Source organism: Salmo trutta, chromosome 34, assembly GCF_901001165.1.
Source record: "Salmo trutta chromosome 34, fSalTru1.1, whole genome shotgun sequence".
Taxonomy (NCBI): domain Eukaryota; kingdom Metazoa; phylum Chordata; class Actinopteri; order Salmoniformes; family Salmonidae; genus Salmo; species Salmo trutta.
In genome coordinates, this window is record NC_042990.1 from 6,717,510 (window position 1) to 6,734,792 (window position 17,283).

The window sequence follows — 17,283 nt, forward strand, 5'->3', positions numbered from 1 at the left end:
CGAGGCATTCAGTTACTGTTGAATGTTAAAATTGGAAAAACAAGTGACCTAAGCGACTTTGAGCGTGGTATGATAGTCAGTGCCAGACGCGCAGACTTTTCACGCAAACAAAAAACATCCAGTCAGCGGTCAGCCCTGTGGGCAAAAACAGCTCATTGATGAGAAGTTGGAGAATGGCAAGAATCGTGCACGCTAACAGGCCGGCCATAAACTGGCAAATAACAGCACAGTACAACAGTGGTGCCCAGAACGGCATCCCGGTTCCTGTTGCGTCAAGATGATGACAGAGTCAGGATTTGGCCTGAGCAGCATGAGTCCATGGCCCCATCCTGTCTGGTGTCAACAGTACAGGATGTTGGCAGTGGTGTGGGGAATGTTTTCCTGGCACAAGTTAGGTCCCTTGATACCAACTGAGCAACATTTCCATACCTGAAGAATTCAGGCCGTTCTGGTACTAGATGGGTGTACCTAATAAACTGGCCTCTCAAAGTATATCGACCTGTGGTAAAACGGGATATTATGTAAGTGTCAGCTATGTGTAGGTCCCGGTGGATATCGGCGGGGGCATCTGTCGGCTAACGTGGGATAAATATTCATATGTGGCGGGGAGGGGAGAGACCCCGGGGGAGTAAGTGTCACCTATCAAGGCCGTCATTGGCCATCCACCACTGCAGCATGTCCCAGCGTGCTCTCAAGTCAATGTGGCCTCTCTGCTGTAGAACTCTATGGAGCTGTTCAGTGATGTGTGGTGCTACACTGTTACAGGACAGTAGCTCTGGTATAAAATATGATATACCTGTGGGTACATAATGTTGTTGGGTCAGGCCAATCGACACTAAGGACACAGAGGGAGGCTGATGTCAGTATGGTATCTGCAAGCAAGTGGTATAGACAGTCATATAACACGCACAGCTGGTAAATGAGACTACTGGCGGGGCAAATGGAACATGTTGACTGATACTACTACAGTACTAGTAAAAGATACTGCTATAAGTACTAAGGGATTAGATTTATATACAGTAGCACTCCAACTACACAAATACCTGTGGACAGTATGGGGTGGAACTCATCTCATCCACTGTTGGTCTATTGGATATGACAGGGAATCACTCGACAAATATCAACAATCATATCGGTTGTTGATCGAACAGCATATCAGTGAGTAAAACAGTTTGAGTACTTCAACTGTATAAGCCTCAGCAGTGGAATCAGGAATGGTCTGATGGAGAAGTGAAAGAGAAAAAGGGAACAGTTTGTGCTCAAATGATGACTAATCAGCGTGGTGCTGTTCGTTCTCACGCGTTCCAGTCCAATGTGTCACCTGTTCTCACCGCCCACACGCCTCTGACTAATCACAGCCTGAGACATCTGTCCTGCTCCTCCCCCTACACCCCCGGCCAATCAGGGCCCAGTATGAATGAGCAAAGCCTTTGTTTGGCTAAGGAGGGAGAGGAAAGGCTGCACCCATCTACCCACCCGAGCAGCACACACGCGCACACGCACACACACACACACACACACACACACACACACACACACCTACCTTTGCTCCTCCTGCTAGGTGATGTTAAAATGTAAAAATTAGGCCGCATCAGCTATGGATGAGAGCATGAGATATGGATAGAAATAAAGGACTGGTAAGAGTGTGTGGACTGGTAACTGTGTGTGTGGGGGGAGAGAGAGAGAGAGAGAGAGAGAGAGAGAGAGAAGACAGATGGACTACAGCAAGAGAGTAAAAGTGAGGGAGGGGAACAAACAGAGGTGGGTGAAAGAGCGGGAGAGAGAGAAGGCCGTAGGAGAGAGGGAGTAAAAGTGAGCGAGAGATAAAAACTAGAGTGAGGGAAGAGGGTATGAGAACAGAGGACACAAGCGTGATCTGTGATATGCAATTACACATCTTTCTCTTTATATCGCCTTCTTTTACCCCCCCCCCTCCCGACTATATGTTGAGAGCCTTGAATGAAGGCAGTGTAGCAGGGAGACAATTGTAAATCAATTTTCTACCTAAGCACCTATGATAATCACTCCTTCTACAGGAAATTGCTTCCCACACAATTCTATTAGGGGCAGAAAACAAAAGATTACTGTAAGTCGCTGAATTTTTATTGTGCACAAAATGTTTAATCTAATTCAAAACCTCAAAACAAAGAAATAAACAAACCGACTCTTTATTTTGGAGAGTTCCCCCGATGAAACAGAGGTTTACCTACTAGTGCAGAATAAAGATGCAGTACCTAGCATCTAGCCTCTATGTAAATACAGAGCATTGTAAAATGGGTTGACAATTAATGTGTATCTAATGATTATGCATTTATAGCTGCAAGTGTGATCCTTAAGCCTATGCTTATTTCATGTACCCATATATTAGGAGAATGTATAGAACCGTAGGCTTTGTAGACATCTTAAGGAAGTCCCCCGAAAGACAACAACACCGTTGCCTTTCTTGCACGAACACTTGCACTTGTCTCTTGTTACTAGCGCTGACATTTCTGATAGCTGCTTTATTTAGGATATTTTAGCTTACTTTGACTGGTATGTGTGGTTGTCTCACCTAGCTGCCTTAAAATTGTGCACTTACTGTAAGTCGCTCTGGATAAAAGCGTCTGCCAAATTACTAATGTAAATTTTTTTAATTTGAATTTCACCAGTTGAGAACAAGTTCTCATTTACAACTGCGACCTGGCCAAGATAAAGCAAAGCAGTGCGACACAAACAACAACACAGAGTTACACATGGAATGAACAAACATACAGTCAATAACACAATATAAAAATCTATATACAGTGTGTGCAAATGAGGTAAGATAAGGGAGGTAAGGCAATAAATAGGCTATAGTGGCGAAATAATTACAATTTAGCAATTAAACACTGGAGTGATAGATGTGCAGAAGATGAATGTGCAAGTAGAGATACTGGGGTGCAAAGGAGCAAAAAAAGTAAATAACAGTATGGGGATGAGGTAGTTGGATGGGCTGTTTACAGATGGGCTATGTACAGGTGCAGTGATCTGTGAGCTGTTCTGACAGCTGGTGCTTAAAGTTAGTGAGGGAGATATGAGTCAGCTTCAGTGATTTTTGCAATTCGTCCCAGTCATTGGCAGCAGAGAACTGGAAGGAAAGGAGGCCAAAGTAGGAGTTGGCTTTGGGGGTGACCAGTGAAATATACCTGCTGGAGCGCGTGCTATGGGTGGGTGCTGCTTTGGTGACCAGTGAGCTGAGATAAGGTGGGGCTTAATCTACAAAAGATGTATAGATGACCTGGAGCCAGTGGGTTTGGCGACGAATATGAAGCGAGGGCCAGCCAACGAGAGCATACAGGTCGCAGTGGTGGGTAGTATATGGGGCTTTGGTGACAAAACAGATGGCACTGTGATAGACTGCATCCAATTTGTGTTGGAGGCTATTTTGTAAATGACATCGCCGAAGTCAAGGATCGCCAAACATACAAGGGTATGTTTGGCAGCATGAGTGAAGGATGCTTTGTTGCGAAATAGGAAGTCGATTCTAGATTTAATTTTGGATTGGAGATGCTTAATGTGAGTCTGGAAGGAGAGTTTACAATCTAACCAGACACCTTGGTATTTGTAGTCGTCCACATATTCTAGGTCAGAACCGTCCAAGGTTGTGATGCTGGACGGGTGGGCAGGTGCGGGCAGTGATCGGTTGAAGAGCATGCATTTAGTTTTACTTGCATTTAAGAGCAGTTGGAGGCCACAGAAGGAGAGTTGTATGGCATTGAAGCTTGTCTGGAGGTTAGTTAACAGTGTCCAAAGAAGGGCCAGAAGTACACAGAATGGTGTCGTCCGCGTAGAGGTGGATCAGAGAATCACCAGCAACAAGAGCGACATCATTGATGTATACAGAGAAAAGAGTCGGCCCGAGAATTGAACCCTGTGGCACCCCCATAAAGACTGCCAGAGGTCCAGACAACAGGCCCTCCGATTTGACACACCGAACTCTGTCTGAGAAGGAGTTGGTGAACCAGGCGAGGCAGTCATTTGAGAAACCATGGCTGTTGAGTATGCCGATAAGAATGTGGTGATTGACAGAGTCGAAAGCCTTGGCCAGGTCGATGAATACAGCTGCACAGTATTGTCTGTTATCGATGGCAGTTATGATATCATTTAGGACCTTGAGCGTGGCTGAGGTGCACCCATGACCAGCTCGAAAACCAGATTGCATAACGGAGAAGGTACGATGGGATTCGAAATGGTCGGTGATCTTAACTTGGCTTTCGAAGACTCTTATTCTCCACGGACTTTACAGTGTCCCAAAACCTTTTGGAGTTTGTGGTACAGGATGAAAAGTTTTGTTTGAAAAAGCTAGCCTTTGCTTTTCTAACTGCCTGTGTATATTGGTTCCTAACTTCCCTGAAAAGTTGCATATCGTGGGGGCTATTCGATGCTAATGCAGTACGCCACAGGATGTGTTTTGTGCTCGTCAAGGGCAGTCAGGTCTGGAGTGTTGTTGTTTTTGAATGGGGCATGCTTATTTAAGATGGTGAGGAAAGCACTTTTAAAGAATAACCAGGCATCCTCTACTGATGGAGTGAGGTCAATATCCTTCCACGATACCCGGGCCAGGTCGATTAGAAAGGCCTGCTCGCTGAAGTGTTTTAGGGAGCGTTTGACAGTGATGAGGGGTGGTCATTTGACCGCAGACCCATTATGGACACAGGCAATGAGGCAGTGATCGCTGAGATCCTGGTTGAAGACAGCAGAGGTGTATTTGGAGGGCAGGTTGGTTAGGATGATATCTATGAGGGTGCCCGTGTTTACGGATTTGGGGCTGTACCTGGTAGGTTCATTGATAATTTGTGTGAGATTGAGGGCATCTAGCTTAGATTGTAGGACGGCCGGGGTGTTAAGCATGTCCCAGTTTAGGTCACCTAACAGTACGAGGTCTGACGATAGATGGGGGGGCAATCAATTCACATATGGTGTCCAGGGCACAGCTGGGGTCAGAAGGTGGTCTATAGCAAGCGGCAACGGTGAGAGACTTGTTTCTGGAAAGGTGAATTTTTTAAAGTAGAAGCTCAAATTGTTTGGGCACAGACCTGGATAGTATGACAGAACTCTGCAGGCTTTCTCTGCAGTAGATTGCAACTCCGCCCCCTTTGACAGTTCTATCTTGTCGGAAAATGTTATAGTTAGGGATGGAAATGTCAGGGTTTTTGGTGGCCTTCCTAAGCCAGGATTCAGACACGGCTAGGACATCCGGGTTGGCCGAGTGTGCTAAAGCAGTGAATAAAACAAACTTGGGGAGGAGGCTTCTAATGTTAACATGCATGAAACCAAGGCTTTTACGGTTACAGAAGTCAACAAATGAGAGTGCCTGGGGAATGGGAGTGGAGCTAGGCACTGCTGGGCCTGGATTAACCTCTACATCACCAGAGGAACAGAGGAGGAGTAGGATAAGGGTACTGGTCATCTAGTATGTTTGGAAAAGAGAGTAAAAGGAGCAGGTTTCTGGGCACGGAAGAATAGATTCAAGGCATAATGTACAGACAAGAGTATGATAAGAGTATGAGACAAGAGTATGAAACAAGAGTATGACAAGATTATGTGAATACAGTGGAGGTAAACCTTGGCATTGAGTGACGATGAGAAAGTTATTGTCTCTAGAGACACCATTTAAACCAGGTGAGATCACCGAATGTGTGGGAGGTGGAACAAAAGGGTTAGCTGAGGCATATTGAGCAGGGCTGGAGGCTCTACAGTGAAATAAGACAATAATCACTAACCAAAACCGCAATTGACAAGGCATATTGACATTAGGGAGAGGCATGCGGAACCGAGTGATCATGGGGTCTAGTGGGTTGCTAGGCAGGCTGGAGACACAGCGATTCAGACAGCTAGCGGGCCAGGGCTAGCAGAAGGGCCTTAGGGGGACGTCGCGACAGAAGAGTCAGTTGTTGCCCCCTTGGGTGGTTATGTCGGCAGACCAGTCGTGATGGATCGGCAGGGCTCCGTGTAGTAGAAGGGTCCAGGACAATTGGCAAAATAGGTATTGTAGCCCAAGAAAATTGGCTTTTGGGCCTCTTCAGCTAACAGTCCGATATGCTCTAGACAGCTAGCGGGCCGCGGCTAGCAGATGGGCATTCAGGGGACGTAGTGACGGAGGAGCCTGTTGAAAACCCCCTCGGGCGTATTACGTCGGCAGACCAGTCGTGAAGGATCGGCGAGGCTCTGTATCGGCAGTAAAAGGGGTCCAGGTCAATTGGCAAAATAGGTATTGTAGCCAAGGAGTGGCTGATGGACCTCTTCAGCTAGCCGTGAGATGGGCCTAGCATAGGCTAGCTCCAGGCTAATTGGTGCTTGCTTTGGGACAGAGACGTTAGCCAGGAGTAGCCACTCGGATAGCAGCTAGCTAGCTGCGATGATCCAGGTGAAAAGGTTCAGAGCTTGCGGTAGGAATCCGGAGATGTGGACTGGGTTGAATCATGCTGTGCAGACTGGCAGGAGTTGTCCGGGCAAAAGGTTAGCTGGCGACCGCTAGCTGACTACTAGCTAGTAGCTAGTTAGCTGGCTAGCTTCTGTTGGGGGTTCCGGTTCTAAAGTAAAGAAAATAGCAGATCCATACCACATTGGGTGAGGTGGGTTGCAGGAGTTGAGGTTTAAAAAATATTTCAAAAATATATACGAAATATGTTAAAATGGTTAATTGAGCGAGAAAGAGAAATGCTTGAAGTACAACAGCACTTTCTTTGACAGTACCTTCAGTAGAGTAGATCATGTCCTGAAATCTGGCATTTAGTGAAAAATTCAAAGTGTTAATTATTTATTTAAGTGTTAATTACTATGTATTTTTCCCCAAGAGTGCCTTGGTGCTAATTTGAAAATGCACCTAGATTTCTCAGGAAGAACAATTAGTCATTAACTCAATATGAATCAGATTTTAAAGCTCCTGGGTGGAACTGACTGTACAGCATACCAACTAGGACTGGAAGACTAAAGCCATGCCCATCTCACATTGGCTCATCATCACCCATCCTGACCAATTAGCAAGTCCATGTTTAACATTCAGCCTTGCACTAATGTCACTGACACCTAAAACCTATGCGGGAGAATATGGCTTGATAAGAATGAGAATATGACTTGGTAAGAGTGTCTATACTTAGGCGCTTCAACATGTACAGTTGAAGTTGGAAGTTACATACACTTAGGTTGGAGTCATTAAAACTAGTTTTTGAGTTTTAATGTCGGTTAGGACATCTACTTTGTGCATGACACAAGTAATTTTTCCAACAATTGTTTGCAATTCTGACCCACAATTCCAGTGGGTCAGAAGTTTACATACACTAAGTTGACTGTGGCTTTAAACAGCTTGGAAATTTTCAGAAAATGATGTCATGGCTTTAGAAGCTTCTGATAGGCTAATTGACATAATTTGAGTCAATTGGAGGTGTACCTGTGAATGTATTTCAAGGCCTACCTTCAAACTCGGTGCCTCTTTGCTTGACATCATGGGAAAATCTAAAGAAATCAGCCAAGACCTCAGAAAAAAATTGTAGACCTCCGCAAGTCTGGTTCATCCTTGGGAGCAATTTCCAAATGCCTGAAGGTACTACGTTCATCTGTACAAACAATAGTACACAAGTATTAACACCATGGAACCACGCAGCAGTCATACCGCTCAGGAAGGAGACGCATTCTGTCTCCTAGAGATGAATGTATTTTGGTGAGAAAAGTACAAATCAATCCCAGAACAACAGCAAAGGACCATGTGAAGATGCTGGAGGAAACAGGTACAAAAATATCTATATCCACAGTAAAACCAGTCCTATATCACCATAACCTCAAAGGCCGCTCAGCAAGGAAGAAGCCACTGCTCCAAAACCGCCATAAAAAAGCCAGACTACGGTTTGCAACTGCACATGGGGACAAAGATCGTACTTTTTGGAGAAATGCCCTCTGGTCTGATGAAACAAAAATAGAACTGTTTGGCCATAATTACCATCGTTATGTTTAGAGGAAAAAGGGGGAGGCTTGCAAGAATACCATCCCAACAGTGAAGCACAGGGGTGGCAGCATCATGTTGTGGGGGTGCTTTGCTGCATGAGGGACTGGGGCACTTCACAAAATAGATGGCATCATGAGGTAGGAAAATGATGTGGATATATTGAAGCAACATCTCAAGACATTAGTCAGGAAGTTAAAGCTTGGTCGCAAATGGGTCTTCCAAATGGACAATGGCCCCAAGCATACTTCCAAAGTTGTGGCAAAATGACTTAAGGACAACAAGGTCAAGGTAAGCCATCACAAAACCCTGACCTCAATCCCATAGAAAATTTGTGGGCAGAACTGAAAAAGCGTGTGCGAGCAAGGAGGCCTACAAACCTGACTCTGTCGTCAGGAGAAATGGGCCAAAATTCACCCAACTTATTGTGGGAAGCTTGTGGAAGGCTACCCGAAACTTTTGACCCATAGTTCAATAATTGAAAGGCAATAAGTACCAAATACTAATTGAGTGTATGTAAACTTCTGACCCACTGGGAATGTGATGAAAAAAATAAAAGCTGAAATAAATGATTCTCTACTATTATTCGGACATTTCACATTCGTAAAATAAAGTGGTGATCCTAACTGACCTAAGACAGGGAATTTTTACTAGGATTAAATGTCAGGAATTGTGAAAAACTGAGTTTAAATGTATTTGGCTAAGGTGCATGTAAACTTCTGACTTCAACTATATCTGGCCAAGTGCATCCAGGTATGTGTCCTCACAAGAGCATGAGTATGTCAAACCAAGCACGCTAACTAACATTATTTGTTTCACTACATCTTTCAATGAATCATCACTCATTTGGAAAAAGGCACTCTAAATACCTTACCTTCAAGTTCTATTGTTTTGTCCTTGTCGCCTCTATTATTTTGTGTATCCTGTTTAGTACTTTTCATTTCTCGCCTAATGTTTTTTTTTTTAGCTCTTCTATTAAAGCTTTTCTTTTAAATGGTTGCTCTCATTGTAAAGAGCTTTGTGATTAACATCTGTAAATGAAAAGCGCTCTGCAAATGCATTGCATGATTAAAATGTACTCCGTCTACCCTGATCGCAGGGGAACGAAGATAGACTGGACGAAAAAACGAGGATAAACCCCGCCAGCGTAAACCAACAGGATTTCACTCTTCATTAAGACTTGAAGGAAAAAATACGTTTGCCGTCATGGATCAGTGGAGAGCAGGCGGGTAGTGCACCAACTGGTCCCGGAAATCACCCAAAATAACACGTCGGTGTGTGTGTGTGTATGAATGAGAGTAGGACGGAACCCTAATGAGAATGACGGTGTATACCGCTCTCTCTCTCCCTCTATCTGCTTCCTAACTCCAGCCCTCAGTCTACTGATTGATGGGTAAATGCAGGCGCTAATTTGTAGGAAGTGGGGGAGGTAGGGCGGGTGACAATGGCAACAAAGCAAGAGGAGGGTAGAAAGGAGAGACAAGAGAGGAAGAGGGGATACACATGAAGATCCTTTGTCTGGGTTGTCTTTATCAGCGATGGCTGCCGGTTGACGGCAATGTGACGGCGGCACAATTCCTGGTTCTGACAGATACTCCCCCCCCCGTTTTCTTTCTCTCTCCATCTCCTTGTCTTGCTTTGTTTCGCTCTCCCGCTTTCCATCTCTCCCCTCTCTCCACCACCTCACGCTCCCTCCCCTGCAAGACACACCACCAACCTGGCTGATGGGTAATTGCTGCCTGGCTCCTGGAGATCTTACTCAAGGTGTGGGTGTGATGGAGGCGTCGGCCTAGACAAGTCACTTAAGGAGAGTTTAAGACAGGAGAGGAGAGTCTTTTTTGGCCGCCCGAGGAGCGACTTGACTCCATACTCCTTCCCTTTTTTGCCCCAACCTGCAATTACACAACGAGCCACTTCAGGGCAATTTGGGAGCTGCCATGTTAAAACAGAGCAGTTTACATCATCATCGTAACGCCACCACACACACACACTGCTCCGAGGAAGAGAGAGAGAGAGAGAGAGAGAAAGAGAGAGAGATGGGGAGAGAGGGAGAGCGCGAAAATTAGGGCTGTATGTCATGTCAGTCAGAGAAATGCAGACAGGGTAAACATAGGTTTTTATATGACCAGTTCGGCTTTTTGATGACGCCAAACTCTTGTTTACAGTTACATTGTATGTAAACAATTAAAAGAATAGAGACAGGGTGTCGCTAAATTAAACCTGGGGCTAACTGTGGGTTTGGATTTACATGGCACGACGCAGAAAGCACAAACTATGATCTTCCTACGTTACGCCTATACTTTGGAAACAACAGAACAACTCTAGTTTACTGTATATCACCTGTAAGCTATTACAGAGCATACACCCACACTCACACTAAATTATGTTTTTTTACTTCACAGGCCACAGATGCCAGGATGTGGGTCATAGTTCCAACAGTTCCAGCACAGATTGGCTGTTACTTTCCCTGTACACAGATCCTAACCCGTTCAACATTCAAACCCCTGAGACTGACTTCATTCCAGTCTGCGTTTTTTCTCCTTGTTTCGCTGTCAACAGATTTAGATTATGGTTCCCCTCTGGAGAGCGATACATGGTGCTGTGTGTGTGTGTGTGTGTGTGTAGGGTTGCCACATATGAGTCATTGGGCTCTCAGGGTAAAGTGCATTAATTTCTCCAGTGACAAGTCTCTCCCTCCAGACCCATGACATAGTATGTGGAATAAGTCAGTAAAAATGGCCAAGGTACCAGAGTGATTAGAATGACTGCAAACGTACACCGTCCTGCACACCTACACACAGAGTACATTGGGAAGTTGCCAAAAATAGGGGCGATGAAGAGCAAACGTCAAGTAAAGTTTTGCAATTTATGCTGCCAGTGATATGCAGTCAGGCGTAACGTAGGCTAGCAAGCTTAAATAACTATCCATTTGAACAGGGTAGACAGTTCCCTATAGATTATTCAAAGAGGCCCCTGGGAATCATAAAGCAGTTTTCTAACATACAAACTAGTTAACTGCAGTCACTCTGGATCCAGAGAAGTCTGTGTGTGTGTTTGTGCGCACGTGTATCTTTGCCAATAACTACATCAGCACTGTGCTATAGCATGATATCAGATGATGGTAGGCTACTGGTTTCTTGTACGACTCTGTTCACTTTCATTGCAGTTCCACAGCTAGAAACAAGTCCGGCCTCCCTGGAACATCTCCCTGTCTGAAATATAATCCTGCTGACATCTAGCTAGCGGTACTGCAGAGCAGAGCCCAGACAGAGTGGGCGTGTTCCTCCTAGCCCAGGGATGCGCTATCAGTCGGTCAGACACCGCTGCTGTGTAGGAGAGAGACACCGATAGAGAGGAGAGAGACGATGGGAGGAGAGAGAGCGAGTGATTGAGAAGAAAAGAGGAGAGCGGAGACGACGGCAGGAGAGAGACTGATGGAGAAGAGGAGAAAGGGAACAGAGCTAATGAGACTCACTCCCTACCTGTGGCTCTTCTATGGAATGAAGACCGAGGCTTTCTGACTCACAATACCAACCACCAGTAAAATGTTCACACGTTAATGACAGTGTAGAATTGGTGGTACTTGAACTAGAACTTGCCCATCTATATTGCATTAAAGTACATGTTGCCAGGCTTGACCATTGATATAAGTCATGTTCCATTATAAATACATGGCATGGCACGTCAAACAGATCAAATATGTAAGAGTCCAAGACCTTATTTCTTCAAGGTCAAACACTCCCAACAGCCACCTCTGTCAGCCACCATACACCACAAAAATGCTCTCTATTACACCTGCCAAATACCTTTCATGTATTCCTATCATTAATAGTTTGCATATAATATATTAAAGCAGAGGTGCTTAGCAGTCTGTAAACACCTGCTCCCCCCCCCAAAAAAATCATATTTCTCTGTAGGTCCTTCGTCAGCAGTTCTGTGGAGAGGAGAAGGCTATTCAATGGAGACCTGAGAAAATGGCATTTGTATTCTGCTAATCTCTCTCTACTGGAGGAGGCTAATGAAGGTTAACAGGACTTCTACACACACTGTGCTGGGCGGCAGCTCCACACTCCTTCTGCAGAGTTTCTCTCTCTGAGGCCCAGTCCACACCCCCTTACACACGCATGCATAAACGTATGCACGCACACTAGGGCTGCACGAGCACTAGGGCTGCACGACAGGGGACTAATAAATACATTTAAAAATATAAAAAACGGCTTTTTTTAACTAAATATTGTGATTGCGATTTGACTTACGATATAGATCAAAACACTTGGGTGAAGTTTTGGAATTTTAGAAATAGAATGATATACAGTGCCTTTATTCCCCTTGGTTTATTCCAGCCTGAATTTAAAATGGATTAAATAGACATTTTTCCTCGCCCATCTACACACAATACTCCATAATGACAAAGTGAAAACATGTTTAGACATTTTTGCACATTTATTGAAAATGAAATATAGAAATATACCATTTGCATAAGCATTCTCACCGCAGCGTCAATACATGTCAGAGTCTTTCTGGGTAAGTCTAAGAGCTTTGCACACCTGGATTGTACAATATTTGCACATTATTCTTATTGCAAACAGGATGCATGCTTTGCAATATTTTTTTATTTTGTACAGGCTTCCTTCTCACTCTGTCATTTAGGTTAGTATTGTGGAGGAACTATAATGTTGTTGATCTATCCTCAGTTGTTTTCTCCCATCACAGCCATTAAATTCTATTTTAAAGTCACCATTGGCCTCACGGTGAAATCCCTGAGCGGTTTCCTTCCTCTCCGTCAACTGAGTTAGGAAGGACGCCTGTATCTTTGTAGTGACTGGGTGATACCCCATCCAAAGTGTAATTAATAACTTCACCATGCTCAAAAGGATATTCAATGACTGTTTTTTTCATTCTCCTACCAATAGGTGCCCTTTACAAGGAATTGGAAAACCTCCCTGGTCTTTGTGGTTGAATCTTGAAATTCACTGCAAGTCCACTGCTCGACTGAGGGACCTTACAGATAATTGTATGTGTGGGGTACAGAGATGAGGTAGTCATTCAAAAATAATGTTATACATTATTATTGCACACAGAGGGCTGTATGTCATGTCATCGGTCAGAGAAAGTCCATGCAACTTAAGCACTTATTTAGGCTTGCCACAACAAAGGGGTTGAATACTTACTGACTTAAGACATTTCAGCTTTACATTTTTTATTTTGTAAAAATGTTGAAAAACATAATTCCACTTTGACATAATGGGGTATTGTGTGTAGGCCAGTGACACAACATCTCAATTTAAACCATTTAAAATTCAGTCTAACGCAACAAGATTTGGAAAAAGTCAAGGGGTGTGAATACTTTCTGAAGGCGCTGCAAAAGGAGTCTTCAGGGGGTAGTGTCTTTCCTTGGAGTCTTTAGTGAATAGAATGCATTTACTCTGGAGTAAGAGGCTGAACTGAGAGGCCTCATTATATCTGAGCTCTCCGCTCAGCAGGCTCCTGTCCTCTGTGGAGTCACTAGCCCCGAAAAACTCCTCCGTCTCCCCCTCTTTCTCTCTCTCCCAGGCTGTAACACAACAAAATGAGGAAAAAGTCAAGGGGTGTGAATACTTTCTGAAGGCACTAAGAAGCAAAGTGGAAAGCAGCGTCGTTCATGTTTGGAACAATGTGTTGACTGCACGACCTAACAGAACAGCATGCAAACGTATAATAAATCTAACAGCGGGGAGGAGGAACTGCGCTGCTTGAGTGACGGAGTGAGGCTTTGTGTGCGTGAGAAAGCCTTAAGAGGAGAGCGGGAGAGACGACAAACAGAGTAAACTAGAAAAACGGATGTTGCACGCGGCTGAGTGGCGTTTTAAAATATTGCAATATGGATATCTCTTTGCGATGTGGATATTGCACATCACTATTGCGATTTCTATGTGAATTAGATGAATTGTGTATCCCTAATGCACACACACACACACATCTGAGGTAGGGGGCGCAGGGGGTACGTCCCCATCTACCCCCTCAGAGCAAAACATATTCATCATTTAAGCCATGTCAGAAGGGTGTTAATAACGTGATGTTCCTTCACACACACAATTTTAATTGCGTTTTTGTAGGGCAAAGGGAGTACTGTGGATCAAAGGGCTCCCTAATGTAGGCCTTATACAAAATCAGTAACACCCTCACACCACGTCCCATGATAATTCCCCTCCGTATCCAGCTGCTCTCTTTGTGTGTGTGTGTGTGTGTGTGTGAGTGAGAGAGAGAGATGGTAGGACCTATCAATTAATTCTGTATACTGTTACTATACGCATATAATCTAAAATAAGTGCGTACACTGGATCTACTCCGATTAAGTATGTACTCTATGTCTCTCTCGCATCGATTCCATTTAACTTAATTGCACTTAAACCAACCATTTTGAACAGCGTAAATATATCGCTCTCTTAAACATTGTGAATAAATACTATGTCTACACCCATCTATAATTCATTCTGCCTGTATAATGTCTATACCTAGATCGTATATTAGTTTTGCGTAGTGTGCTAAAGCATTTACAGATGTAGGATCTTATTTGATCACCATGTTGTAGAATTTTCCTGCACAGCAGGAAATGCTAACTTCTAGTATATTCAAGGTTTAAAAAGGCTTCTACAGTTTGTAATTTCCACTTTAAAATTGCAGACTTGATTTGCCCTAAGTAAAAATGTATCAATCCCTACAAAAATGTCAAATAATTATAATCCAATAATTCACATTTCCTGTTGCTGCATGATTATTTTCCTGCTGTGGGAAACTGGTCAAATTAAGATCCTACATCTGTATCTATTAGTTTGAGTTTTCGAAGGTGGTCACTGTGCATATAGCATTATAAGTCTCGTTATACATGGAGGCTACATACTAGTTTCTAAAATCTAGGTCTACGTAGTCATCCGCACTGGTGGCAGTGGAGTCAGCGCTTTAGTCTCGCTCTCTCGTTCCTAAATTAAACATGGGAAACACTTAAAGATTCCATGTGATTTATGGACCCATTTCATTTTCATTTCCAGACTTCATAAAATAGTCATCCTGCATTTTTTATTGTTATGACAGGTTTTGTCAAGCGCGGGAAGGGAGATCTGAGAAGGTTGAGGGCTGTGTGTGTGTGTGTGTATGTGTGAGAGAGTGAGAGAGATTGATCTCTCCCCTGGACTTGGTGATCCCCTTAACCCCAATAAGCACAAATAAGATTTAGATGTGGATATCCATCCCCCTGGGGTCACCAATTGTAGTAGTAGTAGTAGTAGTATACCATAGCAGTATTCTACATATACAGTATAGTATCTAGCAGTAGTGTTCAACCTAACCTAAAAGACCAATCTGCAATTTGACAGATAATGACAGTAGCCCATGGTAAATGTATTAAATCCAGAGCAATGTCACGAGATCAAGGTCATTTATGGTTCAGAGTAAGGTTTGTTTTCAAAGCGTTGGGTTGACTTCAAAAGCAACAGTATTTTTTTTATGTTTAAAAAGGGCTAATGAAACAGGGTGAAGGTGAGAATGGACAGACACATTCTTTGAAAAATGGGTAAATACAACATGTAATATACTTAAACAGGTTAGGTACAATCCTGCATTCACTGATTCCATGTAGGGCTATATGGATAAGCCGACGCACACCTTGCCGCAATATCCTTTGCAAAAGGTATAACGTCACAAAATATACCTTTTTGAGACCAAGACCTATGCTATAATGTAAAAAATGTATAGGCGGAGTTAGAAAGTTGGCTGTCAGAAGTTTTGTAATGTAAGTTTACTTTTAATCCGTCATATCTGCATATTTCAAGACATGGCATGAGGGTCCAATGGGTTGGAACATTATTTTCTCAATCATTTTGAAAATTTTTACTTAAACTGGAAATCATATGATCCTCCATCGTTAAGTGGATTAATCAAATTAATTATTATTGAAAATATAGAAAATATAGAAAAAAATGTGGGGTACAGATTTAAATAGCACAATTTGAAGCCATAATGGCATAAAGTATTAAATACATTTAAATAAAACTCTTGTGAGAACAAACAAGATGGGTATTGATACTGTGTGAACATGGAGGTTTGAGAAAGTTTGATGTCATTAATGTTTGTTGAAATGTATGAATGTCGAAATGTATGAATGTCTGAGTTAGTGTTTGTCTTTGTCTTTTTTCTTTATGTTTAAGGTTGGGCATCAAGTCCCAGCCAACGTCATGTCTAGTTTAGTGGATCCATGTCTGAAATGTTAAGTTGTCTATTGTCTTTTGTCTAGGTGTCACAACATCCACAGAAGGGGGCGCCTCTCCTCGGTCGAGCGGCGCTCGGCGGTCGTCGTCGCCGGCCTACTAGCTGCCACCGATCTGTGTTTCAGTGTCTATTAGTTATGTCTGTTTTTGTTTGCACCTGTTTTGTGTTTGTCATTAGTGGGGGGGTTATTTAGTCTGTCTGTGTTTAGCTAGGATTTGTGCGGGATTGTTCGTTGTTACGTGTGGTGTTACGTATATTATCTAGGCATTAGGGTTGTCGGGCTGTGCCCCGTCTGCCTTTTGCGCGGAGCTTCGTTTAGTCATTCTTTCTGACTGTTATGCTCCCAGCTGTATATGAATCTTGCCCGTGGACTTATTAAATTAAGTTTGTTGTCACGGACCTCCGTCTCCTGCGCTTGACTCACTCCTTAAACTGTTCATTCCGCTCGTGACAGAATCCCGCACCAAATATGGAGTCAGCAGGGACAGGAACATTGTCAAGGGAAGAACAAGTCTCCAAACATGCCAGCCTCCTCCAGCGACTGGGCACGGCCATGGACCAGGTGCTGACCCGATTGGAGAGCTGGGAGCGAGTCGCTCCATCACCCCCACCAGGACCAATTCATCACCCTGCGCCCCTACCGAATCCAACCGAACCCAGTACAAGCGGGATACGGATAATGGCTCCCAGGGAGTTCGACGGGACGGCCGCTGGGTGCAAGGGGTTTTTGCTCCAGTTGGACCTGTACCTGGCGACAGTCCGGCCCTCTCCCTCCGATGAAGAGAGGGTGAGCGTCCTCGTCTCGTGCCTCACGGGTAGAGCCCTGGAATGGGCCAACGCCGTCTGGGAGGGCCCAGACTCCGCGAAAGACAACTACCCAGAGTTCGCTCGCCGCTTCCGGGCGGTATTCAATCAACCCCCGGAGGGCAAGGCGGCGGGCGAGCGATTATTTCATCTGAGGCAGGAGACGAGGAGCGCTCAGGACTTTGCTCTGGAGTTCCGGACTCTGGCCGCCGGATCGGGGTGGAATGAGCGGGCCCTGATTGACCACTACAGGTGTAGTCTACGTGAGGACGTCCGCC

General features: G+C 44.2%; 1 protein-coding gene across 4 annotated transcripts in view; it reads right to left on the reverse strand.

Annotated features, from left to right (window-relative positions):
• Positions 1 to 17,283, reverse strand: part of samd12 (sterile alpha motif domain containing 12) — a 130,278-nt gene that overhangs the window by 24,026 nt on the left and 88,969 nt on the right. For 3 of the 4 annotated variants that reach the window (XM_029731468.1, XM_029731469.1, XM_029731467.1), the window contains exon 5: positions 13,146 to 13,511. The exons of the other annotated variant lie outside the window; for it this stretch is intronic. In XM_029731468.1, coding sequence (XP_029587328.1) covers positions 13,288 to 13,511 — 224 coding nt within the window. In that variant the 3' untranslated portion in view covers positions 13,146 to 13,287. Of the gene's footprint in view, positions 1 to 13,145; positions 13,512 to 17,283 lie in introns of those variants that run through there. 4 annotated transcript variants of the gene reach the window in all.